Below are 23264 nucleotides of genomic sequence, written 5' to 3'. Positions count from 1 at the left end.
ACTTTTGCAGGGACACCTCTCTCCATCATGGGGCCACAGTCCGGCTCCACTGGGCTCCTATAAAAAAGGATCTGGCACTCTCTGGGTTGTATTTATTCTGTATGACTACAGGAGTAGGAGAACGATGAGGGCTCCTCCCCAAAACAGACAAAATGCTGTTTTGTGCAAAGCAGATTAATCTGAAAAAGTAGACGGCAACAAACATATATACAGCCGAGCAGGGAAATCTGACCTCTGCTCCGAACCCCCTGAGGAGCAGCGCGGCAGCTGGGGGCCGCAGTTAGGGGCGCTGCTGGGAAATCAAGCTGGAAGAAGGAGAAAAGTCCAGACCGAAAAGGCACCGAGCTCAGAATCCACAACCTCACCGCTAATTACGAACAAACGAGCTGCCGCGGCTTTCTGTCACCAGACCCGCAGGTTTACAGTCTTGCAGGTGTTATCTGTTCTGTGCCTTCTAAATTAGGCAGATTTCTTCTTCACCGCATGTGGATATGTACACAACCCCGAATATTTACACGTTCTAAAAATTATCAATCATTTATCTCGCTAATTGGCCCACGTGGTTGTGATTTCTTTATCAGCCATCACTGGCAAAAATATAACAGGTTCACGGAGCACATCTGTTGACTGTTCATCTGTAGAATGGGAAAAAAAAGGGAGACTTTTAATTGTCACATGCAAACGAATCAAGCTAAATCGGGCCACTAAAAAATGCAGAATGCTAAAAGTGAACTGATTTCTTATTCGAAAGTCGCGGCATAAATAGATAAAATTTGAAGCGGAGCTAAAAGGCTGTAAAGAGAGCGCGGGTGGATTCCTAGGGGGCCCGTGCTATCTCTCAGATATGGTAATGCCGTAATTGTCATATTAAAACAACACAACGTGCGTTTAGGAGTCAGCAGGTGTCACAGTTAGTGAAAGCCCACACCAGCCCTCCTACTATACACTGTATTAATTAGTCCGACAATGTTTCAACTTCCTCCCCCAACCGTGCACTCACCACGGGAATCAGCCGCGCTAATGCTCAGCGGATGCCTCACCCCTTCACTCCCTCGTGCTCCCTCTCTCTCCCCTTCATTTTAGCCATTTCCATATTCCTCCTTCCAAACAAGTGTATGGTAATGGGAGAGGTGTAATTGAGAGGTGCTTCATTAGAGGAGATTTAAATGTGTTCCTTTGTGTGCGTTGAGAGTTGGGAGGGTGGCCGCCATTCGGGGCTGATTCCGTCGAGGAGACCCGGTTAGCATCATTAAATGGCCACCTCACCCGCTCGTCTCCGGCTTCACTTTTCAAGATGGTGAACTTTGGCGACACCGAGGGCGAGCGTGCTGTCGTCAAAGCCTGTGCCGCCTCACACCCAAACAGGTAGGCAGAAACTTGAATATCGGAGCGTTCCATAAACAACAACAGCCTCGGAGAAGAGCTAATATGAGCCGAGTTAAAGGCTGTGTATCAATTAGCTCTTATAGAATGGCTTCTTGACTTTAATGAGGGAAGAAAATGCACCTCATTGTGAACAAATTATTCCTTAAACACTAAAGTTTCCCATGAATAGCTGGAGAATAGTGAAATAGACATCATTAACTGACAACCCTGGATTCCCAGAGCAATATTATATTATAATATTTAACTCCGTCTATAATTATCCCCTCTCTATTATCCATCTCTGTCTGAATTGGAGATGAGTGGCATTTGATAGATCATTCCCTCCCTGCTCATTTACATACATGCATTTAAGAAGCTGCCTTGATGGTGATCTCATTGTGCAAAGAGAAGCGTAGATGCCATCTATAACATTTAATAAGCCTGGTTTAGCCGGTAAATCACCAGCCAGTAAACCAGATATAAACATGTTCCATGAGCAACAGCTGCCAATCACCTCACACCTAAATATATCTTTACAACTACGTTATATGTACTTAATGAGACCGTCTTATGGATCAAATGCGCTAAATCATCTGGCAGCCTTTTATCATCGGGGGTTTAAATATGAATCCAGGGCGTAAAAGCCGGCCGGCGGCGAGGCCCCTCGTGAAGTCCTGCTATTTAAATCCTCGTCTTCAGATTATTGAGCCAGGGTGGCATTTCCCCAACCTCCCTTCTCCTCCTTCATCTTGCCCGTCCCCTTTGCCTGCCCCCTGGTCCTGTTGGGATCTCTGGGGTGACCGAAATGTTAATTGGACTTCTAATTTGCTGTTTCATTAGCTACTATCTGTAAAGATCAGTGAGAACCAGCACTGGAACAATGGGAGCAGGAGCGTTTGGCTCATTTGGAGCAGAGTATCACTCTGATAGCAACTCCAACCATTGTGGGAGTTTGTGTAATTATCCAATTTTGGAATATTCAATGACCCAGCAACATTTTAGAGGGATTTAGAGACCTGCGAGCTCCAGCAGACCTGCTCCTGACATACATGTGGGAATGTTCCACCAGTACTTCTGAAGTCGCCTCAAAGTACTTTTATTGTGAGAAACTGAAATTGGGAGCTTCACCTCTTTTCCTTTGAGGTTTCGCTCTGTTGAGGGTCATTTTAGGCCCCTGCTGGTAAAAACCCAACAATTCCTGGCTGCACGATGAAGGAACGTTGGGAAACTGAGCATTTAAAAGCAAATTAAAAGCTCCAGCTTGAGCAACGTTCTACTGTGAGAGTAAAAGTTCATTAACTTTTGCTTTTGTTTAGCCTTTATGCACTTTTTTAGCAATAACATAAAGCAAAAATACTGCGTAATGGAGAATATTTTGCAGAACAAGACAAAACGTAAATTACGTGGAAATGCTCCCACGGCCCTTTTCTTTTTCCATCTGTGTAGAACCACAGCCAATAATCACTGCAGATAAGAGATATTTCATGAAAACTGCACGCAACGTTCAATAATCCTTTAATATCTACTAAATAACAGCTTGACTACAGATTTTCACGCTTTGTAAGTGTAACTGCCTACAAAAGAGCTGAAACGTGTGGAGCAGAGCAGGTGTAACAAGCTGCCAAAATGACTTTGTCACAGAGGGGAAAAAACAAATGAAGAGTACGTCTGAAATCAATGATGGGTTCGAGACCATTCTCTTTCACACCCTTCTGCCGCCACCTGATGAGGAGGCAGAGGACGGGCGAGAGAGAAAGATGGAGAGAGAGAGAGAAAGAGAGAGGGGGCGGGAGGGTGGGGAGAGCTGTGCAGTGCCAGGCAGGCAAAACTTTTTCAATTTCACTGACAATTTCCTGTGTAATTACTGATGTGGTATGATGGTGTTTTAATGACAGGGACCTGCCAGTGACAGTGACATTGAGTGTGTGTGTGTGGTGTGTGTGTGTGTGGTGAGATATCTAGCCAGGCCTGTTGATGAAGGCAGAGTGATGAGATGGAGCCATGCTGTGGAGATTAGACTCGACTGCCCTCCATCTCTCCCACCCACACACAAGCACTCCATGCATCCAAGCATTAACGCCACCGCCCCCCCTCCACACCACCCAACACAGGCCACCTGCTATCTCACAATCACATTCAAGCAGTTATACCCCCCCCCCCCACCAGCCATCAACTCTCTGATAATCAGTGCCACCACGGCGGCTCCAGATGGGCGGGCCGTTACCTGTAGTCGCACCAGGGGCAGCGGTAAGGTTTCTCCCCGGTGTGGACGCGCTTGTGCCGGGACAGGTGGGACTGCGTGGTGGAGGCGAAGTTGCAGAACTTACACTTGAACGGTCGCTCACCTGTGTGAGAGAGAAAGAATTTATTCATCTCCAAAGATAAAACACATGCTCCCAATCACGTATTACACTTTGTTTACATACAGATTGGACATCCCATGTTGAACAATTGGAGCATTTTACTCTGAATAAACAGGAAACCGGACTCCAAGTTGAAATACTTTAATTCCTGCACGCTGTGTTCCGGTGCGTTTTTTCCCTCATATAAATACGGTGTCATGCTCCATTTTTAAACTCGTACTCATATCGTGTCACATCAACACAGATGGGAAAGGCGGGAAATGCAAGGTTTTCAGGGAAAAAATGGCAAAAAAGAACCCAGAAGAGCAAATAAAATGTATAATGAAAAGGCTGGATGAATATTTATAACAGGATACTTGATCCTTGGTCGCCTGCCAGGCAACAGTTAAGAACAGAATTGTCTCAGCGCCGCGATTTCAGGGAGGAAAAAAGGACGGAAAGAAGGAAAAAAATACTTGTTATTGACAGCCTATCTGAAAAAAAAATGCAATTTCCCTAAGTGACAGAATGACATGGTGAAATGATAACCGAAATTAAAAATCTCAGATTCAGTCGGGCATAATGGTACACATGCCTATCACCGACAGCAGCATGTCACACTGGGGTGTGTGTGTGTGTGTGTGTGTGTGTGTGTGTGAAAGAGAGAGAGAGGGATCAGTTGTTAAAACTACCAAGAACAAGAAGAAAAGAGTGGCTGCACCATGCGACCATGTGCCAATCACTGTCAGCCTGTGTGTGTGTGTGTGTGTGTGTGTGTGTGTGTGTGTGTGTGACTGGTTTACATCAGGGACTGCATCTCACCTGTGTGTTGCCGTCTGTGCTTGGTGAGGGCATGTCTGGTTCCTCCTGCAAATCCACACATGTCACACAGGTAAGACTTTTCACCTGGAAAACAGAGAGAAAACAGAATGAGAGCAAAGAAAAAATAGAACTAGTGAGGGGGAGAAAAGGAACCTATAGCATTTATATGGATTCAAAGAACTGGGGAGGGGGAAATGCTGCACTGGGATGGATGGGAAAAGGCAGAACACCGAGAAAAGGCGACGACGGAGCGAGCAGATGAGCGGCGGGTCTAGTTGGCTAACAGATGAGGCGAGCAGAAGTCACAGATCACTAGCGTACATCCATCAGTGCTCTCGCAGCTAACTAATTCCTCCAATCAGATGGATCCGTGTAAATATGTCAAATGGGGGACGGGAAATTGTCAGTGTGGTTTATTGACTGTGATAAAATCTGAAAAGCACCGCTGAACATAATTACATACTTGTCAGAGCCATAAAAATTAGCTTTATTATCAATGGGATGGTTTTGTACAACTTCATTTGGGGGCGATGCCTTCCAGATGGGGAACATGGAGAGCTTTTTTTTTAACACTCCTCCTCCTCCTCCTCTCTGCATCTGGCTCTGTCATTAACAGCATGATGGTCTCTCTCTCTTTTTCACTCTGTCTCTCTGCCACTTGCACGCAACCACACACACGCACACACACGCGCGCATCAATGTCTGCGATAAGGCTCGCTTGGGGAGACGCACACACGGGCGCAAGACGGACGCAGATGTGCCCGCAAATGAGCAAATGAGCGTGTACGGATGCAGGCAGCCGCCACACAACGCTGGCAGCGGACGCTCGCGCGCGTTTGCGGCATCTAAATGCTGATGCTGGACTCCCGCCACACACTGACAACACACATTTGGCCGATCCCTCCCAGCTGGGACGCGGCGGCGCTCTTCTCCCGCACGGAGAGCAGCTTCCACCGGGTCCGCAGAGACAAAGCTGCCCGGAGTTTCTTCTGTTCCACCCGTTTAGAGCCACTCGAGTGTGAGAAGAGTTTTAATGCAGTGCCACTTAGAGAGGAGAGGAACGGCCTTCACGCACGGGTCAGCGTTCAGTGCGAGCGGCCTTTAAAGGAACGCCGTTTTTTAGTTGAAGAGAGCTCGAATCCGTCACCTGAAAAATCTGGCTGGAGCTGTGAAATTAAAAGGGGAAGATGAGATCACAACGTGACTGTGAAATTCTGCATCATTGCGCAAAAGTTTATGTCCTGCCGCCGACTGAAGATTTATTCTGCTGATTTAATAGAGCCTGTATGAGGACATAGAGGTTACAATCCAATATACGCTGGTATATTGCCGCACTGTGAGCATGCCAGTATGATGTTTCATCTGCTCCTGTGTGCTCGTGTTTACGAGTGGGAGAGTCAAATAGCAGAAGATTATATCGCTTGGGGTTTTAATATACCACAAAAGACGCCACTAAACCACAAATCTGTGTTTGTGGCCTTTTTCTGTCAATTGAGAGGAAATAATAAATGTCAGTGTTACATCGTTTGATTAAAAGTATTTTATGGCTCTTTTTTTTTTTTTTTGGTTTAAACTTTGGCGCTTGACTCCAACCCGACGACCTCCAGGCGTGAGCTCAAACCATCCCTCATTCACGTGTGTCTAAACTCCGGTCAGACATTTTCCTTGCGTCAGGAAAAAAAAAAAACGTTCCACTCCTCCCCTTCGCTCTCCTCCCACCTCTCATTATGCCCGGCGATACAAGACCCCACCGCAGGAAAATCCATAGCCATCGATCCCCGGGCCCAGTCGCGGTCGCCACAATTATTCTTGAGGAGGAAACATTGGCGATAAATTACATGTGTGCTTTTCATCTGCAGCTCTGTGGCGGTGAGCCCTCCGAGGGCCCCGGGGCGGGGACGGCGAGGTGGGGGGACGCAAGAGTGACACGCTGTCAACACAACCTTCCACCGTTTCACCAGCTACCGCCGCCTTTTACTGGACGCCACCTCAAGCCTTCCTTTAAATTTCATCTTTATGCACCACTAACCCAAAAACCACCAGGGGGGAGACGGGGAGCCTGGTCTCAGAAAGGGCCCAGGAGGTTAAAGTCCCCGCGGGCGGGACACGCCCGTTCACAAAAATATAAATCTGGATAAAGGTCGCAAACTTCTGTGCAAACTTGCATAAGAAAGCATCCATTTTCCATGAATCTTAGCTGATTGTTTCTCGATTGTTCCCATGATGCACTTCATTCTGCCACACTTCCTGTGAGACAATACGACTTTAAAGTCAAAATATACAACCTTTTTATGCACATGTGAATATATGTGCATGCATATGTGTGTGTGTGTGTGTTTTAAATAACCCCGGAGGCGACTGCATGCAGCTATAATTGCCTCCCTCATTAGTTATGTTTTAGCAGGAGCGAATAGGAGGGCAATTAATTTTACCGCTTAATTTTTTTGACACGGAATCGGCTGCTGTATTGATGTGCTCGCCATTTTGGCTCTCATTTTTCAGGGAAATTAATTGACAAAGTGGGAAGATTTATCAGCATATCGCCAGATTAAGCGACAAACCGAAGCGATGAGGAATCAATTGCGGCCCTGTCGCTGTGTTGCCCCCCCCCACCACAACACACACCCGCCCCAGCAAACCAAACAGCCGAGAGCCTGGGAAAAGCTGGCTGGGTCAAATGTAGTGCACTTATTTATTTATTTGAGCCGCTCATTCATCAGCTGGTACAAATGACCCTGGCAGCTGACGGCCACTGAACACCCCTCAACACCCCCCAGTGCACGACAGGTCCGAGAAGGGGGGGGCGATTATCATAAAAAACACACAAATCAGAGACAAACAAAGACTCCAGGAGACAGAGAGTGGAGGTGATGCTGCTTTTGGAGTGTGTGTGTGTTTAGTCGTACTGGCAGCGGTGTGTGTGTGTGGGAGGGGGGGGGGCGGGGTCTGCAGTATGATGAAATTCAACAGTTTCAAGCAGGGACCTGGTAAAAATTCTTTTTTAAATACGTGTTTTTCCCTTTCTTTCACCCAACCTGTGTGAGCGTCGCCATCGTTATTCCAGCATGAGATCACAGCAGCCTCAGTGTTATGATGGATTAGTACGTTTCACTCCTTTTTTCCCCCCTTTTATTTTTAGATCGGGCCCTTTTTTTTAAAAAAAAAAAAGGCTCGACAAAGAACATCTTATTCAAATTCTTCTTCGTGCCTTTTAGGTGAAGTTCTCTGTGGCAGGATGGCGCTTTGAGGTTTTATTCGGCAAGCGAACTGCAGAAAGCTGCAACAAATGAGCTAGATGTGTTTATCATTACTCTCAGTTCCAGAACACACTCCTCTGTTAGTCATTGTCCTCTGAGCCCGTAATACCACACACACACACACACACACACACACACACTCACACACACACAGAAACACACTGCAGCTCACATCCCCATTACTAACTGCTTTGTTCCCAGAACAGATTGGTTCAACTTTAAAATCGCCTACTTATTTTATTAGCGTAGCATCTTGGTGCCGTGAAGGGGTCGATTTATAACCTTTAAACGGATCACACGCATGCAGATAATATTTCAGCGTGTCAGGTTAGCCGCTGGAATGTGATTGCAATGATTGTATAGTCGCAGCTAAACGTTGAACCCAACACCAATTACAACGGGCACGGAGCGTCGGGGGGAGGGGGGGGGGGGGGGTCACGCGGAGTAAATCAGGTTAGTTGTTTTGGGTGTTGCTAATCAAGTCAGGTCTCGGTGCTCCTAAAATGAGGTTCCTTCACGTCTAATGTAAAGCCTCCTCTAGTCATGCGCTCACACTCCGTCACCCTCTGTTTCATTTCCATGCTTGGATCCGTCCCCATCGCTCCCCTCGCACTCTTCCAACTCTGTTCCTTTTTCTTGCCAAACCTGCGAAACGAGAGACACACACACTCGCACCCCACCCCGCCCCGCCCCACGCCAGGTTGACGGGGGTGACACTCTGATGGCAGTCACCTGACGGGAAATGATGAGGTGCTGCAAACAAATGAAAATAAAAGGTCTAATTATGTCACAGGCGCCTTGATGTTACATCACTGTTAAAACACCTTTAAAATAACATCCAGCAAGCCCCGCGCTCTCCCCCAGCGCACGCGCGCGCACCTCCGTGCGCGGCGGGCAGCCTTGACGGATGGAGGGCTCTCCTGCAAGCGTTCAGTCAGAGTGTCAGGCCCCTGGCTGCCGCTTCTGTCATTGACTTAAAAGGGCATCAAGAAGCGGCGTGTGGGACATTACCGAGGCTGAGGAGCAACGGCGGCATAAAGATGCTTCCAGAGCGGCTGAGTCCAGCTCTTATGGAGGGGCTATTATTCAAGGCAGTATCCTCCCACCGCCCACCCCGCCATCTGTCTGTCCAAAGTTTTTAAAAAAGTAAAGAATGAGTCAGCGCAGTCCCACATGCTGCTGAGCTCAACGTACAGAAATGGAAGAATAGAATCGGAACAAGCTGCTGCTGGTTTCCACCGCGGAAGAGAGAGCGGACAACAAATTCTCCTGGAAGCCAAGCTTCGTGTTCGGCTCGGCCCGGGTTGTTGACGGACAGATTAAAGGTGGACGGCCGAGCGCGTAGCCTAGACCTGATGTCTCCAGCCTTTGATTATGTTCCTCTAATGTGGAAAAATCCCATCTGAGCATCAGATGGATTTGACGAACACTCACTTGTTGACCAGCTGGGTCTGCAAACCACAGATGGAGTTTAGGGAAACACGCAGCAGCTAGTTCTGTCTAGAAAAAATGAAATCCAAACAGCTTTTTTTTTTTATTTCCTGCTGTTTCTTTGGCTTCGTTTGTCTGTAATTCCAATAAATTAAAAAAACAAAGTGCCTACTCTTGCGACAGTTCTATCGGGATCAGGACGTAAGGCTTTAATGCAATGTGTGCCTGCGAGGGTGCCAAGATTTAGTTCTCAACTTTCTCTGGATGTTGAAAATCTGTGCAGATGGACAAGTCCTGGTGATTATTGGCCCGGAACGTGTGTGTATTTTCCCTCCCAAACAAAGCTGTGAGGCTTCATAATTAATGTGAGATTTTCACAGCTAACACAAACTTTATTTGTTAAACTGTTTACGGCCATGACGGAATGGAAAAGTACATTTTGTCTGATCCAATTATAGCGTTCCCTGATAAATGACCTTCTGTCTTTCACTCGTGAAAACAATGTCTGCCTGTGTTTTTCGTGGCAAATCTCATGAACTTCTGTTTGGAGCTGCTGTCGAGTGCTTGCAGAGGGGTGCGACGGTAATGGGGCGGCCGTGGGGGGTCTCACCAGTATGGGTCCTGTAGTGGTCCTTCATGGCGGACAGGTTGAGGAAGGAGTAGTGGCAGGACGGCCAGGCACACTTGTACGGTTTCTCCCCGTTGTGCAGTTTCTTGTGGTTGTTCAGAGCCCATTTTTCACTGAAGGTGCGCTCGCACAAGTCACACTCGTACTTCCTGGAGGAAGAGAAGAAGAGAGGTGTTGGGGGGGGGCCCAGAGTTATTTACAGATCCCAAAGCTGACGTAAAACACAAGACAAATCAACGGCGTGAGAAGGAAAATAGAGGCTGGTGGGTTCTTACACTGAGACACATGACTGCCCGCTGTACATCTGCCCCAAATACACACACACACACACACACACACACACACACACACACACTGCAGTTTGCTGCTGGTGTGTCATGTCTGTATAAGCAGGCATTGATTTTTCTGTCCTGGCCTGCCACCTCCACCATTTATTCTCTGCTTTGCACCAGGGCCCAGAGGACTACAGAAATTCTGTTACGCTGCTTTACAACACACACACAGACACAGACAGACGCACACAGACACACACAGCCACCCCAGGGCCGGTAAAGAGAATAGAGTTCACCTGTCCGGCTTCCCTGACCACTTAGCCGGGGTAAATGAACAGTTAGCAACAGCTTAGCTGCTGCTCTCCTCAGAGCCAGGCTCCTTTTTACTCCCTCCGCAAACGCGGTGCTCTAATTTCTGCTCGCACAGAGTAATTAACACGTGGCAGACAGTCAGCATCAATCCAGCTGAAAGGATGATTTAACACATGTGATGTTGGTTGTTAGCAAAAGGCTTCTCCGTATATACTTTAGACATCTGTCTGTTCAGCGAGATGACGCCTACGGCTCAGTAAGAGCAGCGTTGTGCTCTTTTTTAAATCAACGTGTAGGATGTCTACACCTTTATTCATCGGCAGCGTCGTGGGGCTTCACGTGAAAACAATGGAGAAAGTCTGTGCTGGAATTAATCTTTAGCCCTGTGCTGTAATTTAGGCGCAGGATGACGAATGCGCGAGTCATAAACAAATGAAGTCAGGTTTTGGGAGGCATTTGTCTTGCAGTGAGGGCCGTGTTATTTTAGGCAGGGTGGCTGTCTTTAAATTCTGATTGTGTCGCTTAATCCCCACGGTATCAGTTTCCTAGTGTGCAGCATGACACTCACCTGAACAAATAATGACTCCAAGCAGCATGTAGCATGTGTCTGAATCAATAATTCAAACTCGTACATCTTCCTTACTGGAAGAGCGGTGGGAAGGGAGGGAGTCAAAAAGAGAAAAAGGAGGGAATTAAAGAGGGGGAGAGGGAAAGGAAAGCATGTCTTGGCTACCATATCAATCTATATGTTCCATGGAGATGAATCTGAATGTGATACGGATGTCAGGCCGCACTGAGAGGACATTTTATGTTCACTTATCAGAGCGGATGAAGCAGCTTGAAAATGGTGCCTTTATCACCTGGCTGTGAGCTTAAAATGCAAATTTAAACGGCTTTTCTTTGCGTCCCGTGCTCGGGAAACGACTTGGAAGAGATTTGGGACTTATTTGACCAGCAGATGTACGTATGCATCTGCATTTTCCCTCCACCCTCCCGACGGTATTTATAGAACAGCCCGTCGCCTGAGCCACTGCGGGAGAGCTAAACAAGATGAGTGAAGAGATGCTATCTTTTATTGTAAGCATTATGCACAACACTCCTGCTTTATGAACTAAACGGGCCGTTGTTTGTCATGAGGCGTAATCGCAAAGTCAGGCAGGCCTTGACGTGGGCACGCGGCGTGCAGCGATGGAGGAAAAACGAGGAGAGAAGGAAAGAAGATGGAGGAGTTCTGGCTGGCAGAGTTGACTACCAGTAGGGGTTTTGTAAGGATGAGAGGAGGGTTTGCGTCTGTTTTTATGGGATCAGATGGAGCGCTTTGATCTTGTCCCCGCATGTCAGATCCCGTCACGATCCACCGCCTCACCCATACATATGCATACTGCCTCTAAACAGCCAGGCACCATGCAAAACCCACCAAGCTAGGCTGGAGAGAGAAGAGCTGGGGAGAGATGTGTGTGCATGAGATGGAGGACGGGAAGGAAAGACTAGCAATGTAGAAAACAACTAATTCATGAATGCTGCCAAACATTTTTAAATATGACATGCAAAGAGGAGAATTCTGAGCATTTATGATGGCAGGAGCAGAAGACTACAGCCACAATAGAGGGTGGAGGAATCCTGTTAGTAAAAAATGAACTTCTCTCATGAGTACACAGAGAACAACCTTTATATAACATACTGCTTTGAATTGGCTCAACTGTAATGCCAAATGTCAAGTATTTTTATTCTCGCTGATGTTAGCAAAGATGGTGGCTCAGCACTGCCGCTGTGCAGCTACGACAGCCCATCAATGATGTGCTAAGCTAAGCTAGGCTAGGCTAAACTAAGCGGTGCCTAAAGAGAGTGACATATAACAAGGGGATATAAAGGATCACAGCAGTGATTCATCCATCCAAACAAGATTATTTACTGACACTTAAAAAGGAGGCAAAATAACTGAGCGATGAGGCTGTGATTGTTTTACCTCATTTCTCATTTGATTTCCCAATCTGTGAGCGTATATATTGGAACTGTACGCCAGGGACTCCCTCCCTCACCCCAACTCTTAAAGTCACACTCATTTCTCGGTGGCTGCCCTGCTTAGCTGACACCACAGTGGGGATAAAACTCTAATTGTGAGCAGGTTCTCCTTGCCGTCATTACATCACCACTTCTCCTTCCGCTGCACCTCTTCATCTCCTCCCTCGCCACTTCCTCCTCCCTCTTTCCGCTCCCTCTGATCACCGAGCGGGGCGGCATGATTGACACCCCGTGCAGAATTATTCAAAGACTCAGGTGGGCCTCTTGCCTGTCTGCTCAGAAAGCGCCATGGCGCCGTGTCTATACTGTCACTCATTACCATATCTATACTGTGGTGTGATCCTGTCATCAGTTCAGGCATATAGGGCTACTGTCAGAACATCACAGGCCACACTGGCCTTAATTGTGATATAAATCCCTGAGGAGAGACTTACTGTACCTCTAACTAGGGTTGGAGTGTGTATGAAAGAAGACCCGAGTCCTGACCAAACGCACTCACTATCGCCCCCAAGTGGCGATGACGTGCTTGTTGCCTGGCGGTTGCAGACTTTAATTATGTTATTGGCATAGTTTGTGCATGTATGAAAATAGATTTAAATGTGCCATTTTCACAGTTTACTAGATGTAATATTTATTCTCAGACATGTTTTTTTTTTTGGGGGGGGGGGTTGCTCTGAAACTTCACACTCATTAAATGTATATAAGGAGATTTTCTTTGTTTGATATAACACATCTTTTGGGCTTTTGGGGAAACCAGGATTTCAGTTGGTCAGTGAGAGGAAATAATCCACCAGCGCGCAGCAACACAAAGAGCGATAGAGAGAGGGAGGGAGAGACTGAGAGAGAGAGAGAGAGAGAGAGGCCGACTCTCGCCTCGAGCCAAACTGACACAAACAGACAACTTCAAAGTGAAGACTGTTGTTTATTTGGTGAAGGGAAAAAAGGGGTGGGGGAGAAAAGAGAGAAAAATTTATCTGATATGCAACTGTCAGGAGAGCATTTTCACATGCAAAATAGCGAGTGAGTGAGAGAGATTACCTAGAGGGAGGAACATGACAGCATTCACTAGGGTCAGGATGGATCATCATCTTCAGCCCCCAACCCTCCCTCGCCGTTGCCTTTCTCTCTCTATCGCTCCATCTCTCTTTGCTCTTTGTTTCCCTCCCTCAATCCTTCCGATTGCCCCCTCCCTCTCTCTTTCGTTCTCATCCTGTTTTCAGACTCCATCACTCTGCACTTCGACAACCCGGCAGCTTAAATCCAGACTAAATTAGCTGAATGAAGATTAAATCATTTGGCCTTGAGCTCTCCAACATATTGGGAGGAAGACTGAGTAAGCCCTAAATGGCTGCTGACTGGGTTCGGACCTATACATGTGTCTGAGGAGAGGCTCTTCCTTTAGTGGCAGTCAATTGAAACCTGATTAGAAGGGGGGGTGGGGGGGCAGCAGGGGTTCTGGGTAAAAAATTGTGAAAAGATTCAATTTCTGGGACAAGCGCTTCCTAAGTAAGGACACTGGCTTCGTTATTTTTCGTTTGCCGGCACAATGTCAGCTGACGACAGGCCGCTGCCCGGGTGAAGATATCGATGCGGGCAACATCATCACTCACCCACTTTAGGAGAAACTATTTAAAGAGCGCCGCAGTCGATGCAGCCCGCAGGCGCTCCGATCGGTTTCCCGAAGGCGGAACGCGGAAGCGGACTCTGCCGCGGCGAGAGGAGCGGCATCTCAGAGGAGCAGATCCCAGCAGCGGGGCATTTTGAAGCGAAACATCCATCGAGCTCTATCACGGCGAGGCCCGCAGGAGAGCCCGGGCACATCACACAGAAGAACAACTAAAACCTCCAGGAAGAGGCCACATGTGTGTGCAGAGGAGGGTACATGTGCCTCCTCTGAGACGGCCGCCGCCGCCGCCGCCACATACGACTGTAACATAAACAAGAGCACACAACAGAGATGCTGATGATTTATGTTTACCTTGAATCCCGGGAGAAAGAGGGGGAGGAGAAGCAAAGAAGAAGAAGATAATGAAATAAATAATAAAAGAGCAGGCCCATCAGATAAGCTCCTGTTTATCCTGCTGTAGGGCAAATACAAATTGTCAATTTAATGAAGACGGTGGACGTGATGAAAGCGGGGTGAAGAAGCCTCCTGCCTGACAAACAATCAGGAAATGTTATCTTAATATTGTTGCCTTGTTATTCAGCTCATAACTTAGGGGGGTGGAGGGAGGCCACGGGGAGGGGGAGGTGGCTGGGAGGAGGGGGAGCAGCCGGGCACAGAGGCCAGGTCCCTCTGTGATGGCCCCGTTATTGCCTGCTTTTATTATGGGCCATAGCTCAACAGTCCCAAACACACTTTGAGAGGTGCGGGCACAAACACTTGGATGCCGATATCCGGACCCACACACACGTCTGATTCCAGGTTCACTTCATTCCAAAGGTTATTCAAGATAAATAAAAACATCTTGAAGAAAAAGCGGCGAACACACACTCGAGCGTGCGACCCCGCGTGGCCTCTCCTTCGGACACACCCCGATATCCATCCGCAGGCCAAACCGTCTCCTGCAATTCCTAAATTAAAAGCGCGGAAATTTGAGCCGGCGAGAAAATTAACGATTATCTCCGTATTTATATATGACCGGCTCTAAATTGCGTCGGGAAAAATTACTATCAATATGAATATCAGCAACAATAACTCAGCAGTGGTGCTGAGGACAGGATGCTCTTTATCAGGCTCCTGATAGGCCTTAAATACAGCACAAGGCGGCCATATCAGTGCTTTTTCTCTCTAATATCAGGCCGCATTAGCACCTCGTAAATCAAATTACACTCCTAGAATTTCATTAGGCTCACCTGCCAGCGCCGCTGTGCTGCAGAAATATTTATGTTTTCATGTTGTAGCCGTGCGCTCTCAGGTACACAAAAGAGAAGGGAAGAGATTTGGCAGAGGAGGGAGGGGGAAAATGGGTGATAAACCTAATTATCTTTTAAGAATACAGAGAAAATGTGTCATAAATTGCGGCGGTTCCGAGGAGGGGTGGTGTTTTCTTTCGGAGCCCGTGGGGCTGAGAACGCAGGGGGGACAAGTCTGCGCTGCTGTTTACCATCTTTAACTGGGGCTAGACTCCCCCAATCCAATTAGCCGCTCCCCTAAATTCACTCTAAAGAGAAATCAAACAGGATGATGTATGATGCCGATCACGGGGCCCTCAACAACAGGCTAATCCCATCAAGTGGAGCCAGATTGCTAAAAGTGCGAGCTGGATGCGTGATTGGGGTGTGACTGTTATTTAATTACCTCAAAATTATTTCATACCGTCATTTGTTTATTTGTTGTCTTTTCTTTTAGCTTTTTTGAAAATCTCGAACATCTCTGAACACCACTGCTGGATGTGAGCCGAGACGGCTGCTGCGAGTAGGGAATGCCGCCGTTCTTGTAATTTGTTTCCCATCTGGAGTAATCCGTGTTCGGAGCGGTGGGGTGTCTGGATATGGATTTTGATTACACGCTGAGGGAAATGACTGAGTCGGGGGCTGTAACAACAGCCACTTAATAAAAGGTACAGTCTATACATCAGAGCGGCTCTGGCTGTAAATCATCCGGCCCTTTAACGACGTGCATCTCCGTCCCATTACCGAGCCTCTAACAGGCCACTCATATTTACTCTCTGGGCCCCAATATCATTTTAGAATAATGAGCTTTGTCCCTTATCTAATTAACGGGGGCCCTGGGTTCATTTGTTTTTCTCCCATCTCCTGCTTTTCTCAGTGAAATTAGGAAACTGGTTTACAAGTGTAGCGCGCAGATATTTAGCACATTTGCTGGGCAGCGCGGCCGCCTAAAGTTCCAGCTCAGACAGACCAGGGAAGATTTTAGCATGTGTGTGTGTGTGTGTAATTGCTATTTACTCCAACTGGAGGGTGTTTATCCAGAATCCCGTGCATGTGCGCGTGTCCGTGTGGGTGTGTGAGACGGCGTGCTCCATTGGGCAGAAGTAAAAGACCTGGTCCACTCTCTTCCTCTTATTACTGAAATTGTAATTCAATGATCACCTTAGATCACATGTGTGCCATAAATCAGATAGGCTTGACAGAGGATGAAAAATTGTATTAATAATGTGAAACTTATTATACAGTCCCAAATGCTCCCTTGATAAATGACATTGTTTGGGCCTGACAATGATTGCATTTAAAACATTATTTTCTGTTTCTTCCCTCTCTCTTTCCATGTGTGTGTGTGTGTGTTGTGTGTGTGTGTGTGTGTGTGTGTGTGTGTGTGTCCAGTAGATCGCTGGGTGGGGAAGACAGAGGTGGGGTTCCAGAGCTTCATAAAATATTCAAGATGTTTCCCACCCATCTCTCTGGAGTCAGTGGGCAGGCAATAGCCACGGCAGTAACGATATAAAATCTGTGGTATGTGTTCGTGTGTGTGTGTGTGTGTGTGTGCGTGTGCACCGTTAGCTCACTGTTGCAGTATAGCATAGAAATGATCTGCACATCTTCCAGTCTGTGTGTTATTATCAGGACAAATCCTTGTAAGGAAGTGGAGGCAGGAGCTGCGCCTCACGAGCACATTTGATATTTTTGCTTCTGTTTCATTTTAAGTTGAGGTGCAGAATTTATTTGTCCTCATAATTAAACTCAAACGAGACCACTCGTGTGAAAAATGTAAACACTTCCTTTAAGCGAAGCTCAGCAGGGAGATGGGAGCGGGCGAGAGAGTTTGCAGCTTGCCTCCAACTTTACATGCTGTGTGGTATCAGAAGGAGCTGCAGTCCAGTCTGACACTAAACTGAGATGCAGAGCAGCACAAAGGCGAGGATCTGGCACTGGTTCCACTCCTCCTCCTCACAAGGACAAATGCATTAAGTCGTAGCTCAGTATTTTGCTAATGCTGTCTCATTTTCAACAGCTAGCTTTGTGGATTAAGCGCCCTCGCACAGTGCACGAGCTGCCACAATGCTCGCTCACGTCAAATCTGACAAGAATAAAATGTTGGCCTTATGTTTAGCGTGCTAATTTCCCGTGTTTCTGGAACTATCAAGAGGCGCCGTTCTGGGATTTGGCGAAACGTTCGAGTGCGGCGTGAGCGCTTCAAAAGGACGACTCGGCAACAGAACTTAACAGAAGCATCATGCAAATTTGTCGGCACAAGAACAACAAATAAGAAGAGTGGAAGGAGCTGGGGGATGTGTGAAAAGGCTTCTGTTGACAGCAAAGAGGCAGCGCTCGTAATCCAGGAGGGAAAAAAAGTACTCAATGGATGACCAGCCATTACAGCCGTCATGAGTTTTCTCCACTGTGCCAAAAATTCCAGCTCATTTGCATATCTTAGATGGAGAAATGCGCCGCATTTCAAAGCGATATTAACACGGTTGTCTCCATGCTGTTTGAAGCGAAGAATGCCGTATTATACTTATGAGGTTATACTGAATAATGGCCCAGTTTTAGCAAAAAATAACTAATTTCAGACTTTTCTCTCACCTTTTTTGGTAGAAAAGTGTTATCTTGAGGATACGAGTCCGACAGTTCGCCTGTATTTACAAACCAGGCCTCTTTCTCCTATTACGCTCTAAAACACTTTCAAGAAACCATGAAAAACAGACTCTGAGGTTAAAAAAATCATCAATTTGGGCCCTTAGATGAGAATTTAGTGAGCCGAGAGTTTCATGACACATTGTGTATATTTTAGTGGGTGTTCAAGGGCGATGGCTGGTGTCGAACGCCCCGTGTTTCGCCATTACGGTTGGAGGAAAACTGATATCCGTGTAGCTTTGGTTCTACAGGAGTCTAATTAAGGTTCCTGACAGCTGGACTCAGAACCCTGCTCTGGCCCGCTGAGACCCAGACTGGTGTTTCCCTGTAGACCCGGCTCTCCAGAGCTGGCCCTGTCCATGTCCTCCCCTCTCCTGTACCCTCCTCCCGATCCCCTGCAAATGACCATGATGAGAGGCCATTCATCTCATTCCTTGGACCACCACAACGAAATAAATCAAGAACCCCCCACCCCTCCAAATATAACAATATTTGTATTTGGGGTGGGGCAGATGTAATTGATGACTGCAGCCATGCTAATTAAAAACGGCGGAGGTTTCATTAATCTTGGTCATTGGGTGGTAGCGGTGGTGGTGGTGGTGGGGGGGGGGGTGAGTACCAGCTATTCTGTAGCATGGGCTGGACAGGGGGGACAGGACCGCCTCCTCTGTCCTCATCACTCAGGTAATTTGGGCCATTGTTGAGCATATTAGCATTGGGGGGTCAGCGCAAAACGGCTATTAATAATAACAACAAAAGTCTGGAGCACATAAAGTCTGGACGTCTCTGGCCCTCGACCAAGATACAAATCCAGGAAACAAGCAAACAAGATAATATAATGAACTATCGTGTGTGAACCGCCGTGTCCTGGCTGGAGAAGTTAATTGCTTTTCTAACTTGCTTTGCAGGAACCGTCCATGTATTTTTTTTTTTTGTTCCTCTATGTCCTCTCTCTCACACACACAAACAAAGACAGGAGGACACTGCTTTAGAGAATTAATTACCAGTTTCAACTCCTGCAGTTATCCCGCTATATTCGCCCAGTCAACGTGTCCAGCCGCGGAGGAACGCAGCGTCGTTCCTCACATTAGCGAGACAAAGACGTGTTTTCGTACGTGGGCGATTCTGCTTTTTCAGCTGGTTGATAGCTGCACTTTAGAGCCCAGATGTTTCAAGTAAATATCTTAAAGTCTCACTCCCTTTAAGGGTAAAACCAGAGCAGGAAGACACTTAAACGCTCCACAGAATACAGCAAATAAGTCACACCTAAACATCTACTTAGCAGGAGAAAGGAAGCGGCGGCGCAGCCACGGATAACACAGAATCATTCTTATTGTGGCGCCATTACGGAACACGCAATTTACTAAGTAGAACCTGAACGGTGCAGATAGAAATCATCATCACTCTGTAATGGCCTCCACACGATAATCCCCAACTTTAGGTGCTCCGCCACACTTTAAAGACCGCGTCTGGTCGTAGAGGAGCGGGGAGAGAGACGGCGGGAGAGAGACAAAGAGAAAGAGGGGGAACTGAAGAGGGAGAGAGAGAAATGGGTAGGTGGGTGGGTGGTTTGGGTGGATGCAGCATATGGTGCCACGCTGCCATAAACAAGCTTTATGAAAAGACCAGGGACATTTATTTAATCATGGAATACCTGAGGAATCACAATGAGACACACACTTTGTCCCATTATTGTTAGCACATAAATTTAACTGCTTTACCAGAAGGATACAGCCGCCGAAGACAAAGCGTGGACGCGGCTGAATTTACCGGTACGTGCGTGCGCGTGTGTGTTTGTGCACTGTCTCAAATCCGCCATAAAAAGCGTGTGTGTGGCGTAACAGATGAAGAGCCATAAGTGCTACACACGACTATCTGCAGAGCGCAGAGGAGCCGATAGAAAAGGGCGCAGATATAGATACACAACTGCTGCCTGTTTCATGTCATTTAGCAGTCATGTTACGTGCACAAACCGCCGTGCTTCCGCTTGTCATTGGCTTCACGATCTAGAAAATGGCTTGTCACATACAATAGGAGGAACAAAACATTCATCAGCAGCGTCCTGTGTTGGAAAGAGAATAACAAGGTGGGTCTAAAGGCCTTCAGACGCATCCTGAAGAAGAGGGAACACAGAACGGAAAAAATAACAAAATATTTGGTAAAAAAAATAACAAAATGAACCCAGAGACAAAAATGGGACTTTGCTGTAGCACAGAAGCGGGAGCACCTGTTTAATTAATTCTGCACAACCGGCAGGGACGGGCCACCGAAGCGATGGGACTGCACGTGTAATTGTGTGTACGCGCACGTGGACTGGGTCGTACACAGCTCTGGGTCAGGAGGACAGCGGTAGCTCAGAGCCAGCTGTGACCTGCCGGTCCAGGTGCTCAGGAAAACCGCTGTTAACGGCCACGATTGATGATCTAATCAAACTGTCACCGCGGCGATGTGCTGCTGCGGGGGGAGGGGAGGGGAGGGGAGGGGAGGGCAGGCAGCGTGGTGATGGTGATGGTGATGGCGGTGGGGGGAGACTGAGTGCAAGTGGGGGGAAATATCCAGGAGGCCTTGTGCATGCTTACCATTAGTCCAAATTGAGAGTGACAGTCTCAATAGTGAAAAGGCCTCTTTTTTCTCTCTCGCTCTCTAAGTAATGGAGGAAACAACTCCAGAGGTCTTCCGGAGGATGTCACATAATCAAGGGAGCCTCCCCAGCATTCACCGGCCGCCCACCCCCACCCCCACCCACCACTTTGAGGATGCATGGACCCTGACATACGGTGATAATGGGCAGCGGAGATGGACGGACACACCACACTGGCTAAAACTGGCAGACGTCATCATGAACTACACACACATGAACTAAACACAGATAAACTATACACATGAACTACACACACATGAACTACACACATGAACTACACACATGAACTACACACACATGAACTACACACACATGAACTATACACATGAACTACACACATGAACTAAACACAGATGAACTATACACATGAACTACACACACATGAACTACACACAGCACACGCAGCCACTAAGTGGACTCTCCACCGAGGAGGCCGGACATCTTTTAGGACAGCGCGGCCCGAAACCTTAATACATAAACCTCTATCTCAGCAGTCAAGTTTCCAAACTCCCAAAAATCCCGATGAATGATTCATACACCACTGGTCGAGTACAGGAATAAAGAATAAGTAACCTCTTCGCTCATGCGCTCGATCTCAGCAGAGGTGTTTTGTCTGGGTAATGCTTATTTTAATATTTAACTTGCTAGGTGAGTGGGCCAAGGCGACGCTATCATTCTCCTTACATATGGAGCAAAACTGTGGTGTTAGAGTGCAAAGTTATTGCCCCTGTGTGCTATTTGTTTCAGGAGACGGTCCTTAATGACTGGCAGAAGTTATTGCTGAAGAAAATAAAGTCCTCAACCTCTCAAGCTTCACAGCGTGTTGGCGATGCAGAGCAGCCACGCGGGAAAAGATAATAATGTTCCTTGACTCCGCATAAAATAAAATGAATTAAAACGGCTCCATATTTAGCGCAAAAGAGGAAAAGTTCAGGAAGAATTGTCCAACTTAATAGTAGTCTTGTTGATTGCTGCCTGTTCTGTGTGTTAATCACCTTCCCCAGGATATATCCACGACTGCTGCTTGCCCGTCCAGCCCGCATTAATTTAATCGCTGCTGAGCTAATTCATTGATTAATTGGCTCATTAGTGATGCCTGGCAACATCCATTTCTGCCATGACAGTCTGATGTTTCAATAGAAAAGAAAAACAGGCTGGCAACAGCCCAGTTTTTTCCACAGTCCCACTGTGCATAATGTCCAACCACTGTCAACAGTTTGCCGCACAATTGTGTCGCCGTGTAGCTGCCTGGGTTGGTGCCATGGGATGTGAAATGAATACGGAGGTGAACTGTTAGCATTTCTCCTTCTTTTCCAACTGAGTAATGCCAGTTGGGTCTCTCTGGGTGGGTGACATCATCGCCGGGGAGAGAATAACTTCAGCAGACGGGGGGACCGCCGGCGCTTTGCTGCTAGAAGACAAAGCCTTATTGCACGGGTCAAGGTCGTGGTGCTCTCACACACCGACTGGCTTCCAATGATGGGATGAGCTATTAAATGGCAACTACCGCTATCATTAGCGAGAAGAGGTCCCTGCTACACCCAGTATCAAGAGGCAGGACCGTGGAGCGGCCACAGATTGGGTCAGCTTACGCGTGACCTCTGAACTCTAGACTCTAGACGCAAGCGCCAATTTTCTGTCACCGTTGCCAAAGCACTTTAACTGAATACGGGTTCGACCACAAGGGTGTTAAGCCTTAACGCACGTCAGCTTTTCCACGAACCAACATGCTTACCCTTACAACACACACCACCCCCCCCCCCCTTCCCCCAAACACAAACACACTCACAATGCTGCACCATATGCCCATGACAAGTACATAAAAATTGCTCCCAAGTGATAGCACGGGCCAACCCATAAAAACTTAATGCAGCTAATTTTCCAGTAATCAAACTTTTATAGACTGCGATGGCTTTTAAACTAACAAATTTTAATTATCGCTTAATTTTAACAGCAATATTAACGCGATCCCTCATTCGGCGAGTGTTCATTCGCCATGAAATATTGAGCAGGGTAAACAGGGGCCGATGTCCGCCGGCTCCTGCTCAAATAAGCATTCGGGAAATACAAACGTGAGCAAGCTGAGACATTAGCAGAACCCCACCAGGACAGCGCACGGACCGCTGGGAGGTGAAGAGCGCCAACACAAATTGGCCTGTTGTTATTGCTGCTGTGCGGCATTGATCACTGCTATATCCCGCTTTTAACAAGCAAACGCTTACTTTTGCCGTTGCCGTGGCTTCACTCGACATTAATTCAGCCTTTACAATGTAATCAAGCAACGCTTTGATTTTGCTCTTTGATGTGAGGTGAAAAGAAGAGTGCACCTCACGCAGGGAATATTTTCCAACTGCTTTTTCTGCGCTGCTCAACGCATCGCTCCTCGCCGCCGCAGCAGAGTGGGATGTTATTGACTGCTGCCCTTGGGTGGCTGAAAACTAGGCCTCATACCACCCAACACCAAACCAGAGACAAAGTGCTGACATAGGCAGATAAGGGGAGGAAGAAAGAGAAAGATTAAAGAGCAGATTCATTATCAATAATTAAGGGAAAGGATTTATTCTAATGAATTAGGGGTTGTCTTTATCTCTCCCATCTCCCTATATCAACTGCTTGCTTTTCTCTCTCTCTCTT

The 23264-nt window shown here is 47.3% G+C and overlaps 1 protein-coding gene across 2 annotated transcripts in view; it reads right to left on the bottom strand.

Annotated features, from left to right (window-relative positions):
• Nucleotides 1-23264, bottom strand: part of znf407 (zinc finger protein 407) — a 104842-nt gene that overhangs the window by 29146 nt on the left and 52432 nt on the right. For both annotated transcript variants that reach the window (XR_008952314.1, XM_057044922.1), the window contains exons 6-8: nucleotides 9828-9994; nucleotides 4530-4613; nucleotides 3590-3710 (exon numbers count right to left, since the gene is read on the bottom strand). Coding sequence is in view for 1 of the 2 variants with exons in the window: in XM_057044922.1 (XP_056900902.1) it covers nucleotides 3590-3710; nucleotides 4530-4613; nucleotides 9828-9994 (372 nt within the window). In the remaining variant the exon portion in view is untranslated. The remainder of the gene's footprint in view (nucleotides 1-3589; nucleotides 3711-4529; nucleotides 4614-9827; nucleotides 9995-23264) is intronic.

Source organism: Takifugu flavidus, chromosome 10 (genome assembly GCF_003711565.1).
Source record: "Takifugu flavidus isolate HTHZ2018 chromosome 10, ASM371156v2, whole genome shotgun sequence".
Lineage (NCBI taxonomy): Eukaryota > Metazoa > Chordata > Actinopteri > Tetraodontiformes > Tetraodontidae > Takifugu > Takifugu flavidus.
Note: the sequence above shows the minus strand (reverse complement) of the source record. Positions and strands in the feature narration are given on the sequence as shown.